This window comes from Telmatherina bonti (genome assembly GCF_933228915.1).
Source record: "Telmatherina bonti genome assembly, chromosome: 14".
NCBI lineage: Eukaryota > Metazoa > Chordata > Actinopteri > Atheriniformes > Telmatherinidae > Telmatherina > Telmatherina bonti.
Window position 1 is genome coordinate 31,577,365 of NC_136612.1, and position 15,136 is coordinate 31,592,500.

The 15,136-nt window shown below is 40.1% G+C and overlaps 1 protein-coding gene across 1 annotated transcript in view; it reads right to left on the reverse strand.

The window, feature by feature from the left end:
- cacng2a (calcium channel, voltage-dependent, gamma subunit 2a) overlaps positions 1-15,136 on the reverse strand; it is a gene marked incomplete at both ends in the record, with an annotated part of 78,359 nt that overhangs the window by 26,046 nt on the left and 37,177 nt on the right. Inside the window, one exon of the mRNA XM_079252411.1 lies at positions 919-1,002. Within this exon, the coding sequence (XP_079108537.1) occupies positions 919-1,002 (84 nt within the window). The remainder of the gene's footprint in view (positions 1-918; positions 1,003-15,136) is intronic.

Sequence of the window (15,136 nt, forward strand, 5' to 3'; positions counted from 1 at the left end):
GTACAGAAATGTTTACTTTACTACAGCCAGAGATTACAAGTAGAAACTAAAATACCTTAAATATATATATATATATATATATATATATATATATATATATATATATATATATATTTATGTAATACTGCACAGCAGTAAACTGGCAAATCTTTTTTATTCTGTAGTATCCTGTTGTTGAGCCTGGGATTGTGTACAGTACTTTGGCCAACTTCGTTGTTTTAAAGCGCTTTGTAAATAAAGTTGGATTGGATTGGATAAAATCTAATTTATCCATTAAAGAAAAAAGTATGTAAAAGTATTTGATCGTTTACAAATTCTTGTTCATTTCTGTCCAACTGTGAGATAAACAGGAGAGCAGAGGGTAACCATAGAAACCTTTTCTACTTGCATCAGTTGCAACAATGACAGTGACCATAGAAACAATCAGCTCCAGTACTGTAAGTGCACACAACAATATAAATAAGTTACTATTCAAACACTGTGTTTAAAAAAGAAAATGCAATATGAGATGTTAAAATTTCATCTCGGACATGTTTACTGATGTATTGACCAAACTGTAGCTACAGTACATCACCAGCTCCGACTGATTGTGATTTTTAGGATTAGTAAGCAAATGAGTTTGACGAGCATCTCTGTCTTGCTTGCACAAAGGAAAAGGGAGCAGAAATCAATGGCTGTGTTTACAGGGTACACAGCCGACTGTAACACTGCACGTTATGTTACACACAGCAGAGCAGTAAAAACAGACGAGCTGCTTGGCAAGGCTCAGTCTGGCCAGCCTCATGTTAAAAGCAGGCAGAAACAGCCCTGATGCACGGGCCAAGAGCTTCCAAAGGCAACACGCTTCAGTCTGAAGACCCAAAAATGCTGGAAATGTCTGTTTTTCTTTGAATGGAAATAAAGAGGGAGCATACTCACGTAAGAAGTACTCAGATGGGTCTGCTTCATAGTCCGTTTCCTCTGGAAAATGGTCTATTTGTTTACACATCCCTTTGAAGTTTCCTGGAGGGAAAAACAGAGTTCAGGAGAATTCAAACAAGCTGACATCTCCAAAACAGCTGAGCCAAAAATGACTTTTTATTCAAGCGCGGGAATTATAAATCGATTAATTAACAAACCGAAGAAGGATGACTTTTTATAGGTGAAAGGATAAAAATGTAAAAAAAAAAAAAAGCCAGCATGTTCAGATTACATAGTCATTTTCACGCTTTAAGGTTAATCTGAATCTTTTGGGTCTTTCTGCACTTTGTGATCGGATTTTGAGGAAACATCTGGCAGACGAGTTCCTACTGAGGTGCAATGTCACTTTGCAGTTTCTTTAATGGCCAGAGCAGACAGCACATAAAAAGAGTTCATATCAGCGACTCTTTGTTCAGAGAGAAGACCTGCAGCAGTTGGCGGCTTGTAAACAAGAGCGGTGCAGCTGGTGCGACCTGGAGCCGCTCCAGCTGCAGTGCACGGGGAACCTCATCTCTTAATGCTCGGTCATTTGGCTGACACCTAGCCGTCCAGATTCTCTGTCCACCCAGGAAGGAGCCCCCCTATCCTCCACCCCGTCTGCTCTCCATGTGAGGAGTTTTAGCTCTGATGAGGTCGTTGAGGGTGGCGTTGCCAGGGGAGGTACCCATAAGGTGGCCATTACTACGACCCGCTGCTGCGGTGAGGAAGCAGATGCCGGAGCGTTTGATTGGACCAGATTAGCATTTCATTAACTTCTTCATCTTATCTCCCTCCAGTGTCCCTCTAATTAGGGAAACAGGTGTTGGTTACCATGGTGCCAGGTGTTGCAGCAGAGGTTTTGGCAATGAGGCATGATGGGCACAGCGGGGTACAGTTATTACTTTGTGAATGATCCACATGCAGCTTAGAGGGGGGGGACCCCCACAGTGAAGACCACTCAGACATTAGAGAGAGTGACACCTGACAGAAATGAGACATCAAAGCGTCCTGGATCTGATCTCACACTGATGTTCACAACCTGCAGAAGTCCAGGTGAAGTTCAAGCTGAAATGCATCAGTATTTTGGTAAATACAGGATTTTAGCTGCTGAACAGCATCCTATCGTTTCTTATTTTATTAGAATTTGGCGAACTTTGCTTTGCTGAAATGGGCGAGGTTTTCCCAGTGCAGATATTTCCTGAATGATAGAAGATGTTGCTCCAAAACGTCACATGTTCAGTGTTTATGGTGATCTCATGACGCTACTTATGCCACGCTCCCTTTTAAAGCATGGAGGTTGCTACATCCATGATTGCCCCCTAGAAACTCAAGTTTTGATTGTTCAGACCTCCAAAACATTTCCCCACTTTAACTCAGTCCAGAGAATCTGTATTTTATGTAGATGTTAAGTTTGTTTTTTCTGTTTGGTTAAGCAGAAGCTTTTGTTATTGCAGTGGTTGAAATAAAGGTTCCTGAACCCCGTCACTACATAATTAAGCCTCCCAAGATGACGACAACGGGCTAGGTGGAGGAAATTTAATCAAATTTCACCTTTTTTTTTATTAAAAAAAAAAAAAGAAAAAAAAAGAAAACTAAACTCTACTAAAACATAATTTCATGTAGTGGTTATTATAGTGGCAGGGCCGGATTAAAAGTGCACAGGCCCCTGGGCCCAGAATATTCCAGGGGCCCCCTTACCCACTGCAACAGTGTAAAAAGTGGGAATGATACACTGTGAAACCACATTTCTAACATCTCTCAGCCAATAGTACCAATAGAAATACACTAGACACTGTGGTGTAACTATCTGGCTTTTATGTACATTTTTTTTCATGTCCAAACTGCTGGTGTTTGCCCTACAAGGCCCCAAGTGGGCGTGGACCCCTGGGCCTGTGCCCATAATGCCCATTGGACAATCCGGCCTTGTATAGTAGACACCTATTATTTTACACTAATTTCCAGTATATTCACAGGTAACCTCACTGGAAATGAATGAGTCATCCAATACACTGTCAGTCACTGAGAAATAAATTGATCATAAAATTTGATGTGTATATAAATACTGTATGATCACCACACAGACAGACCCTTGAAGTTTGTATTGATGTTGTGGCTTTTAAATTTTACCTAACAACCAACAAGAGCAACGAATAGCTACAGATTATTAGTATGACCAGTAATTATGAACCTGGATCGCAGAGGTCATCTGTCTAGGTCATTTATCAGAGGAATGCAGGGTAAACACAAGGGTAGGTGCAGCCAGAAGCCAGGATTTAGCTGTTCTTAGAGAAGCCCTAACCTGTTGGATGGAGAGCTGAGTGAGCTTCATAAAATGGTGTAATTGTTGGGGATCCATTCTGGCATCTATCTGAGAATATCGCAGTGATGGAGAGAACAGAAAAATATTATGGCTATATTTGTGTAATGAAGATATTTTATAGATATAATTTAAAGTAGATATCTTAAAAAAGGTATAAAGTAAAATATAATTTTAAACCAAAACGCATCACTGCACATCAGTAGAAATAAAATATTGTTTGAAAAAAATGTCTGATTTTTCAATAATTCAGCCATGAAAGGATTAATATAAACTTTAATACTAGTTTGCTGAAAAAAAAAAAAGGGATTAAAAGATTACTTGCTTAACCAGTCTCTTGTGCTTTTAACTAACTTTTGGAACAACTTTACAAATTTGACATAATTTCTTGGAAGTATCTCAATTTGAGGAAGGATTTCAGTATTTCTCACACCATTGATCCTTTCTTCTTTTCAAGCTTTTACAACAGCTGTGAGTGATTGGGTCAACTTTTCCTCTCTTGACCACTGAATTATGAAAAATGAATTTTCTTTTCAACACACTTGCAGAGTTTGTGCACCAGAAACTCTTTCAGAATGAGCGTGGGAACCTCCTCACAAATATACCCACTAATCCTTCTTAGGCACAATCCGGTGGACCAATCATTTCTCCTACTGACTCAGCTCTGGCACATAATCAAAAAAACATTGATTTTCATCAACAGGTCCTGTGGCAATTAGAACAATCGTAAGAGAGAGATAAAAAAAAAAGATGAGGAAATCAGAGAGACGGCAAGTGTAATAAGGAGGAGAGATAAATGTAGGAAGGACAGGTAAGTGCAGTTTTGAAGGACAGGGAAAGAGAAAATGGAGTGGGAGGGGGAATGCATAAAGTTTGAGTATTGCAGTAATAGCTGAACTGTTAAAAAGCTCTCCAGAGTTTAGCAGAGCTGCACGGTGTTTCAACTCGACACTCTGATATAAGTAGACTGAAGATTAAAACTGGGTTCCTACCAATCAGCTGGAAGATGCTCTCAGTTCACTGAAGCTAACTCTAGCTGAAGGCTGAAGGCTTGGTAACGAGCTGTTGCTCAGCAGCTCTCAGGAGTGTCAGTGTATACTGTAGGTGTAACCCCACTATCTCCTGCAACCCCCCCCCCCCCCCCCCCCCCCCAGTTGCTGCTGGAAATAACAATGTGTTCCCATTAAATTCGCCTGCTTAAATTAGCTTTAAACAAGTTGCATTTGCAGAAAGAGAAGACATGCTTGTGTCTCCTCTCAGAGCACATTTCCTGAACGATGACTTGTGTTTACATACGACTACATTACACACTCCCAGTGGAGCTGTCTGGGCAAACTAGCTGCAACAGCAACCCACAGAGCGCAGTGTGTGTCTTATCAATGTTATCAAGTGGGTGTAAGCTTTGGTCTGCAGCTGGCTCGCTCACCTACAGTTGTGCGATTTAAAAAAAAAAAAATAAAAAAATTTAATACTAGCTGCCTGCATGCCAGAGATCCTGGTGTTAACTGGAGAGGTGTTACTAGAAGGGTCAGGTGTGCTCTGCGCCGGACTCTCAGCACAGGGCACCAAATTACTAGGGCTGTGACGAAATGCTTTTGATTCAATTACGATCTTTTGGGAGCCGATTCGATTTAAATTGTGATTCTCATGATTCTTCGATGTTGCTGATTTTTGTAGACTAAAAACAAAAACAAAAAAAATGTCCAAAACTTTTTTTGCTCATCATTTTTCTTAATTTCAATTAGGAAAAAAACAACAACACAGTAGCCAGACCAATATTCTGCTGCTATGATGCCCAAGAAGACAAGTAAAAAGATCAATAAAAACAAAAAAAAAAGACCAAAGTTTTATAATGGATTATTCTTTACTGGTATTTGAAAAAAAAAAATAATTTTTTTTAATATAAAAAAAATATATTTTAAAACTCTTTTTTAAAAAATTTTTTTATGATTCCCCACTCCCACAAATTACGAAGAGCTACTGTATATGCTTCTCTGTATTGTCCAAAACAAGATAAAGAAACTTTATCTTGTTCAATATTCAAATATTTGAAGTGGTAGTCTTCATAACTTCCCATTAGAAAATTAATCTAAATATACTGACAGCATGCAAATGAAATGGATGTTTGGTGGTGAAACCAAACTGAGCCCTGAAAATACCTCATAAAACTATTTTATCACTTTGGGAAATTTTAGAAAATAAATGTAAAAAATGGGCACTGACTGACAAAATCCTACACTGAACTTTGAAGTTAAAATATGAAGAGAAAGCACTCCAGAGCATCTGAAAACAAACTGAGCAACTCCTCAGCTGGCTTTTCAGTCTGCTTTACAAGAGCTAGCTTGACTCTGTTGCATTTCTGAGGCACCATTTTTATTGTTTTATACCTAAGTAATGCATTAAAAAACTGTTTATTTATGATTAATTCATTTATAAAAATAAAGCCTTTAATGAAAACCTGTCTTCCCAACAACATGGAACACTGTCAGTGCACAATTTCCAGGGACACTCATGCAAATGTCAGACCTCGGCTAAAGGCCCATTTATTCTCAATGCAGACGATGAATATGCATACGGACAGTTTCGTCCATCTCCTGTATCATTTGGTCCATTTTCAAGGGGTTTATGTGTCACTTGACACATAAAATGAAGCAAATACAGCAGAAATTGTAAATAACACAAACAAAAAGAAATTGCCAAATAAAAAATACCTGAAGAGGACACTTAACAAACTGAGAACAGAAAAAAAAAGTTGTGGTTTTATTATGCTTCTGGTGCTTTTGCTCAGCTGTAAACAACAATACAGCAGTGCATTACCACTACCAACCAGCATCAACCAGTATGGAAGCGAGCTCTAAACCCATGACTGCCCACTAGTGGACAAACTGACTTAACAAGCTCGTCAATGTAAAAAGAAAATGCACTAAAGTATGAAGGCAGCGACATGAGGCAACATTTAAAACAGTCGTCCCCATTTATGTAAGTAAAGGAGCATTTTTGCAGTATATTTAGTGAGTTTTTTCATTTTGGCGAGGGATATTTTTTATATGATATGGAGATTAATAAAGGTTTCTTCCCTCTATCTCTTAAATTAAGTTTAAAAAGGCTGAAATGTGCCACGAAAAGGTCCACACAGCATATTGAGACTCTATCAGATCTTCTTTGAGCGATGTTCACGTTGTGAGAAGTCTTACCAGAGAAAGGATGACCTCACAAGAATATTTCAGTACAACTGGAATCAACAGATAAAAATGGGAATTTTCTGAATGTTAAACATGAAAAACAAAGGCTGAAATCCAGATGTTAACCACATCCAGTGGTTGCCAAGCTATCCTGCTGCGATCGAAACCATCATCAAACCTGTCGGACCCTTAGCTGGAGTCCAGTTCTATGTTTATTAAGAGTTTTTTTCCCTTCATCTGTTAGCCACCATTGGCGAGTGCGCGCCCCCCCCTGCAGAGGGAGTGAGCTATGAGCTAACCCCATGCCTCCTGCATGCCCCTCCAGTCCTCTCCAGCCATAAAGCACTTCATTACCACAGGGTCTTGAGAGGCCGAGAGTCACTCAAGAGTGGAGTGCAGATGAGAGGACGACATGTTGTGGCAAAGAGGGATGCAGATTTATAGCATCCCAACACAGCAAGGCTCTGGGTCTGGTCCTGAGGGGCCATGGTTTATTTGGTCAGCTCATTTTCAAACTCCTTTGGCACACAACCACAAGGCTCACCGTTCCTGGCCACACTGCTCTTTATTCATGTGCTTAAAAAAAGCCTTTCCCCAAGCATGTTCACCCTTATGTGCAGGGTTCTGGATTACCTCCAGCCGAAGCAGAACTCTGCTCATTGTGGAAGTGTTCCAAGGTTTAGGTGTTGACTGGTTTAAAGAGGTCTGTGATGCAGCTCTTAGGGTACTGATACCAGAGGCATGCCCCCTGGCTCCTGGTTATTAAAGAGCAGAAAAAGGCAAAGGCTCATTTTCGTCTCTTACGATCTAGAAAGGCAGTTTTCTGGCCTGTTGCTGAGGAATTCCTGCTAATTTTAAGGCATCAGTCTCCAATTAGCTAATATTTATAATGCATTTTCTTTCATATATTTATTGATTTTCTAATTACTGTCTGTTTTGGACATGAATAACAAGATTATGACTGATCTTTGTGGATCCCATCGTAGCTGGCATGGAATGTATGATGCCTCAGTTTGGTGTTGCAGAAAAGCTTTCAACTCAAATAAATGCTGAAGTACCCCCCCCAAACTTTAGATAAATATGGCATTAAATGACTAACATGAAAATCAGCCTATTTTTTGTTCTTTTAAGTGTCTTTGTGTCGATAAAGATGCTTCAGCTGTTTATATTGAACGAAAGCTGTTTTTAAATAACATTACCTTAACAAAGAAATGAAGTATTAAACATTGTTTAAGACTCAACTGGGATGGATTTAGGCAGTAAAAACCTGACCTTTTTCAGTGGAAACTTCACAAATACTTTTCAAAATCATGTTCAACCTTCTAAAATTTCTCATTTAGTAGTGACTTGCAGTGCAACAGTTACATGTAGCTCCTTGTGGAGGCGAAGTGCACAAACAAATCAGTAGCACTTCGAATTGTATTCATAATGCCTATCATCACACTGCCCATTTCTGCAGGCGGGAAGTGAGCAGAACCTGTCCATTTCTTCGTGGATACCAGAGGAGAGAGACATCCGGGTCAGGCCTGCCCACACATGACACCCTCAAACAGTGATCAAATGGGCTCACAGCTGCCACAGCTCTGCAGACGGAGACAAAGGTTTGAAGAGACACAAACACGTAGGAGGTCCATGGTGGAAAGGGGAGGTTAGAGTGATAGGAGGCTGCAGAGGGTCAGAAGGACTCGACTGAGTAGGAGGTGCAGTTTAAAAGAGAGTATTAGAGACAGAGATTCAAGCCCACCTTTGATTTGTTAGTGGGTGGCATTCTCAAACTTTCCAGCGAGCCACATAGTGCGTCAGCATCCAAACCCCCCTCCTCCTCACTCATCTACCCCATGTCCTCCTCCCACCCGTCCTCAGTCCCAACAGCAGCCGTTGCCATGTGGACATCAGAGCTGTTCGCTTCGGTTGCCATGGATATAGCTATCTGGGCCCCTACAAGGGGGGAGGATCACATGGACGGAGCTGGTGATATGTTTTTAACCCCTGGACACACAGCAGCTTCAGTGACACAGCGTTAGTCAGCAGCTGTTACTTTACCAGCAAAGACAGCCTGCAAGCTGGTGTCCACTCCACACAGAAACCCACAAAAGGCAGTCGGGTATGCTGGTAGAACATAGAGCCACAATCCACCGTTATAGTTGGCAGAGATGCATAATACCCAAAAGGGTTCATTTAACTGCAAACATAAACACAAGTGGTCTTTGTTCTGGAAGTACGATATTCTAGCATCTCGGTGTTGCAGAATCAGGTGTGTGCTTATAAATCCCAGTGGACGAGAAGGTAATGGGTCCATGTATGTTATACCGTGACAACTTTTCCCTCCTAATGAACAGCAGCCCCAGAGGAAGTGACAAGACTCTAATCGCCTTATTCATCTTCATAATCACACCTTATTCATCCTTATAATCACTATATTCATCTTAGTAATGACCCTGCAAAGGCAGGGGAGCCCTTACGTACCATCACTCCTTTTCTATGTACACAGAAAAGCAGATTTTGGCTGTTGAAACACATTTCATTCAGGTCAGCGCTAGAGAGGAACTGTTGTGTAAACACTCCGTATTTAGATTTAGTAATGTGTGGACAGAGTCGTTTAAGTAGTGGAGAACTGGTTGAGAATTGAGAACCAGAAAGTGGGCATCAGATCTGGATTTAACCCTCTATTCAGTTGTGTGTGCATGTTGCCTCCACCCACACCGCCCTCATTCACGCGGCACTTCAGCTGCAACTATTTTAGAATTGTAAAAAGGTTATTTGCCTGCTGAGATCTAAACACACACCTCCGGCTCATAATAATGGAAACTTGTGAGGTTTTATGGACTTTCTGTACAGTACTCTGGTTTGTTCGGAAGGTATCTTTACTTGACTATCTGGACTTAACTTAAAGTATTCTGTTGTGTTTTTGCCCTTGGTCAAAAGAACCATGAACATCTGCAAACATCTGTCTGTTGATTGAAAGTGGAAGGTGTTTAAACATCATTCAATCTAATGTAAAATATCTCAGAAGTAGTCTCAGGTATTTATTATTTCTAATAGCATCGATGGGACGACAACAAGATATATAGCAAAGTGGACAAGGATGAGTCAAAAGAAAAAAAAAAAAAAGAAAATACTGTTAATAACAGTGTTGAGGAACACAAAAAGTGGAAATCAAAATTGAGAAAGTGAAGTGCATGAAGAGTCTGTCGCATGTAAATGGCTAGGTGGGAAATCTAACTGGTACCCATCTATTCATCCATCCATTTTATATACTGCTTATTCCCATTCAGAGATCCGGGAGCTTATCCCGGCGATATGCACATGAGAGGCAGGGTACACCCTGGACACATCACTAGTCCCAACAGGGAGTCTTTACACGAACTTCTTGCATGTAGAAGTGCTTCGGCCTCTGTGGCTTCTGGTGTGAACGAACTGTAGCTGTGTTTCCTTTACATTTAGTAAGTTTTGACAACAGTAGCGATTTGCAGGTGTTTCCATTGAACAGTGTTCAGCACATAAGTCTCAGTTCTCATAAAATCTCGTTCAGATAGTGGGATTTTAGGAGAATGGCGGCTTATGCAAGGTAGCCTTTGGATGTGGAATAAGAAGTAAAAGTTCTGATAGAATAGAAAATGACTAACCCAAGGATGCTACGATTTGACGCAGTTCCACATTTTTTATTTTATGTGCTAGAAACAGAAGTTATCCTGTATTAACCAACAGATGAGGGACTTTCCTTCCTTTTCATGACAAATATAAGAAACCATATTACACATTTCTTCTTGGTATGAAGCAGTAAAGTCTTTACACAGAAATTCTTGAATACTGTCACCTCAGCCCTTTCTATTCTATTCTATTCTATTCTATTCTATTCTATTCTATTCTATTCTATTCTATTCTATTCTATTCTATTCTATAGTCATTTAGCAGACGGTTTTATCCAAAACTTTAATCCTCATCAAATTTAGATATGCATCAAGATTCCCATCCGCACATTCTTTCAAGAATGGATGTAACTTTACTTTTCTTTACAGAAACATGTTTAATGACAGTAACCGAAGGTTCTGAAAGTGAGAAGAAATCCAGACAGAAAGAGGTGAAGCTGAGCTAATTGTCATTGTGGTTGTCTGGGACTGACACCCAGAACCTAATCCAAATGAATGAACTCCGCTTGGAACGTTCTGATCATCAGAAATGGTGCTTCAGCGCTGGTTGTCAGTGGAAACTTTTACATTAGTTATGCCAAAAACCGTTCAGCTTGTCCCCTATGATAGGGACATGATGGATTGTCAAATATGTCATTAAACAGGGGCAGAATTCTGATTTAATAGAAAACAAAAAAGGATATATCTCACAAGGCAGGAATAAAGCAAACTGCGAAACAAGAAGGTGCAGTTTGTAGGCTGAGAAGTTGGCAGCAATCTAACACAGTGACTGTAGCTGCAGGTGATGTGGGAGGCAGACTGAAGGAGGGAGCGCGGTGCCGTCAGGTTTCGGCTCGTTGGAGGATGACTGACAGATGTTAGATAGTCATTTGACCTCCTACGACTCAGCTCTGAGCACTTTCCCATCAAAGATGCTTCTCCCTGCCTGAAATGGACGGATGTGCAGCGTTTCTGATCCTGAACGCCACACCTGAGTCTGTCTGAGAGCTGCAGCAGAGCTGTGTGGGACTGTTTATTCCTGAGTTGATTGATGGGGGAAAAAAAAACAGTAAAAAAAACAATGGACATGCTAAGGAGCAGCACAACCAGACTGACTGTAATATTTCTTCTCCGCACTGCGTTCTCATACCACTTCATCTTTAGGCTTCTGTTTTTACCCTCACTTGTAAAACTTGACATTTATGTTTCCAGCAATCACAGATTTCATATAAGACGTTGTTGCTTTGTGAGGCTGTTTTTAACAGCACTGACGTTAGCAAGAAGTTGTAGTGCCTCCCCAGTCTGGCTGAAGTGTCCAAGATGAGGATGTTTTCCCTCTCGTAGGGTTTTTTCCCCCCAAGTCTGTGTTACTTAACTCCGTAAAAAGAGACTATCTTATCTAAACGTGAAAGTAATATTCTTTGCTTTCCGACCTTAAATATGCATCTCGGGCTTGTTTTGATGGCGCAGTGACATTTATTATGCATGTTCCTGGAGCTGTCGTCGTGCAACAGCTTCCTGAGACTGAGAAACCACACTTCACATCTTTTTCTTCTGACGCTGCATCATTTTACTGCAGCGTTTTGTTTTGCAATTTGCTTCATGTGCCAGCAACTGGATATCAACACATTCACTGTTTAGAAAACACACTGTGGTTGCTTCAGCAAAAAAATGTAGAAGGACATTATTGGAGGAAAAAAGATAAAGGGACAGGGCAAGATTTAAGACTAGAATCAGTATCAGAATGACTTTTTAAATGGCTGGAAAGAGCTTGGAGTATATGTGGGATACAAGATGGATGCGGAATTAGCTGTTGATAGGGAGCGCCTCACTAAGACAATCAAAGTTCAGCGTTGCTCCTTTAAGGCAAAAATGGTCAAAGACATACTTTTGTGAAACTTGCTAAAAGCACCACCTACATAGCAAACTATATATGTAGTTTTTCTCCTTAGACATTAAAGAGATGCTAAATATGTCTGAAGTTTCCTGAACTCACAGGTAAAACTGAAAGTATTTCTAGTTTTGGTTCCAATCGCTGGACGCAAAGACTAAGACATTTGTTAATGGAACTAACAAACTTCAGACACTAGAAGGTCTGCTGTTGTCAGCGTCATGCTGTTACTAGCTGAAAGTGAAGCGAGTGCTGCTTTTTTTTAAGGCTTTCAACAACATTCCTGAGGACAGTGAACACATCGTGTGTGTCTCAGAGGAAGCTGCACATGAACCATCTAAAACACAATGCTGTCCATGCAAATAACGCAGCTGAGTTAGGACCATTACAGATGTTTAAGTTACAGATGTTTAAGTTACAGATGCTGTGATGGACTGGCGAGCTGTCCAGGGTGTACCCTGCCTTCGCCCAAAAAGACTGCTGGGATAGGCTCCAGCTTCCCCACAACCCTGAATTGAATTAAGCGGTTAGGATAATGAATGAATGAATGAATGAATGAATGAATGAATGAATGAATGAATGAAGTTACAGATGTTTAAGTTACATATGTGTAGAAATTCCCACAGCTGATGGAACAACAGAAGCTAAAAATAATGGCACACCAAGAGAAAAGGTCTGTCAGCTGAATCTGAACACAGCTGCACACCAAATGTAAATATTCTGCAAGGAAACTTGTTTCTCATGCCTGCATTAAACTCTACTAACAGATTCTCGTGTCTAGTTAACACTAATGTTTAGGTAGATAGATACTTCATTCATCTTCATGACTGAAATTCATAAAGAATTTCACTTTTTTTTCTGATTTTCTTACACTCAGAACAACCACACCTTTATTTAAATTAATCTAAAATGAAAAAAGAACAACAACAACTCATGCTTGAGTCAAATCCTGCAGTAATTTGTTGCACTTTAACCCCTTCACCCTCCCAATGTGGGCTTGTTTGTTTTGGTATTAGCTTAAAAAGCTAATACCAGATAAGTAATGCACATATTTGCCAGAGAATTTGCTGGAAACTGCAGGATAATATGCATCTAAAAATCTAAAATGGCAAAAACCTGCTCTCCATCTGGGTTAGGAGGAGATCCGGGTGGATATAGGTGGGGCAGCAACACCAGACTTATAAGTATGCCGTTTCTAAGATATAACTGATTCAAGTTATTTTATTCTCCTACAGCTACGTATTTATTGGAAGACACTCCATTAAACTATTGAGCTGAAATGGTAACCCTTCCATTAAGCTAACCTCGTCTTCTTTTCTTTTCCCCATTTCATTGACCAGTATTAAAAATTTAATTAGTGCAAAGTGTTCAATTAACAAATTTCCTGCCACACTGCAGGAAGGAGCACCAAATTCTACAGATTGGGAGTGATTGGGAGCAGTGACGTTACAGACAGAGATTTTCCTGGTAGATTCATTATCAGATTTTTATTTATTTATTTATTTTTTATTATCATGATTATGTTCATGAATCTTTATGATTATCTAAATGTGCCATTTAAGACAGTGATTAACAGTGAAATCAAGTCTGTTACTGGAATAGATTATAAGTTTCTATGTCAGACTGATGTAAACAATTCATTAGGATTAATTTTCTGATCAAACTCAACATCTTTTTCTCTCCCACAGTTGAAGAACTTTGCACCTTGGTTCATATTCCTTTGTAAGTGAACTGTTTTACATCAGACGTTCTGCCTGTTCCTCTGCTGTTTCATGAGCAAAGATGGGAAGAGAATCAGCAGCCGTCTGCTGGGGAAACGTGTCAGGTTGTGGGAGGGATTTCTCCTGGCTTATGGTCCATCTGTGCGTCTCGGCCGGGATGTCCTGGTGTGGAAACCCCAGGATGTGTGAGGTCTCGGAGCAGTGCACAGATCACAGCAAAGGGAAGGATGAGATTTCACAGATCCCAGAACAGGAGCATCACTGAGTCACCGTCACCACAGCGGAGTGTGTCACAGCCTTCTGGTTAGTTCTTGCCATAATCCCTCAGCAGCCCCCACAAGGAAAGGCATTCCCAGGATGTAAACACCCAACAATAATAACAACACTGCACCTACATCAGTTGCAATCATGTAATCAGCTCCACATGTGGTTTGCATCTACTGATCCTATAAAAACAAACACAACTTGTTTGACATGTGAAAAAAGTAACAATAAGCCTGACTTCAACTACAGAAGAAGAAATCCTTTCTGACACCACCTGTTTGTGTGTTTTAGTGAAAAAACACATTTGGTTGCAGATAAAGACGCTTGAACTGTCAGCACTGCTTGTGCAGCAGGAGGAGTATAATTTTATAGGTGGTGTAAAAATTAGACAAACGGGTAATTAAAACAGTTTAGGTCTTAACAAAAAACCCCCCAAAAAACTGCTTGTTAACTACAGGAAGGTGAGTAAACACGGAAAGCAGAAATAAACTTGTACAAGCAGATGGGTAAACATGATCATGCATTTCTTACTCGTTGCCAATCTGTGAAGCCGGGTGCAAAATGATGAAAATTCAGCGTTGGAGTGAAAATTAGGATGCTCTGAACTGGCCTGCGCTGACTCATTCACAGGCTGGTATCAAGCAAATTCACCAATTATGATGGAACCGAAAAGAGAGTCACTTACAACAATCAGTCTTAATAGCTTGCTTGTCCTCTACTTGTCTTCTGTGATGTAAACGCTGATTCATATCAATCAAATGCAAAAAAAAAAAGAAAAAAAGTCTGTTCTTATAACATAGAGAGGAGGCTTTCTCTTATTCAGACGATTCTTTTAGCTGTTCAATATGAAATCAAATATTCAGCAGTGGATCTCCCTGATGCATGAAATTGTTGCAAAAATTAGTCACAAAGTCAAACACTTTGTCAAAAAAGTTGAACTCTTTTCATTTCTCCACTGCAAATATGCTGCAAAGTGACACAATGGACGTAGAGTTCAACTTGGTGATGCAAGATCTCCCTCCATCTTTTCACATTTGGCATGAAAGCCGCACTTCATTTAACAAAAATCAGTTTTTTTGTGGAAAGCATTGCACATATTAACCCCATTACCATAGCAACACATATCCTGACTGTTTTTCTTTAAGTTTACAAGACCCTGCGCATCCAAAACACATGCTTCAGGAATAATAAGC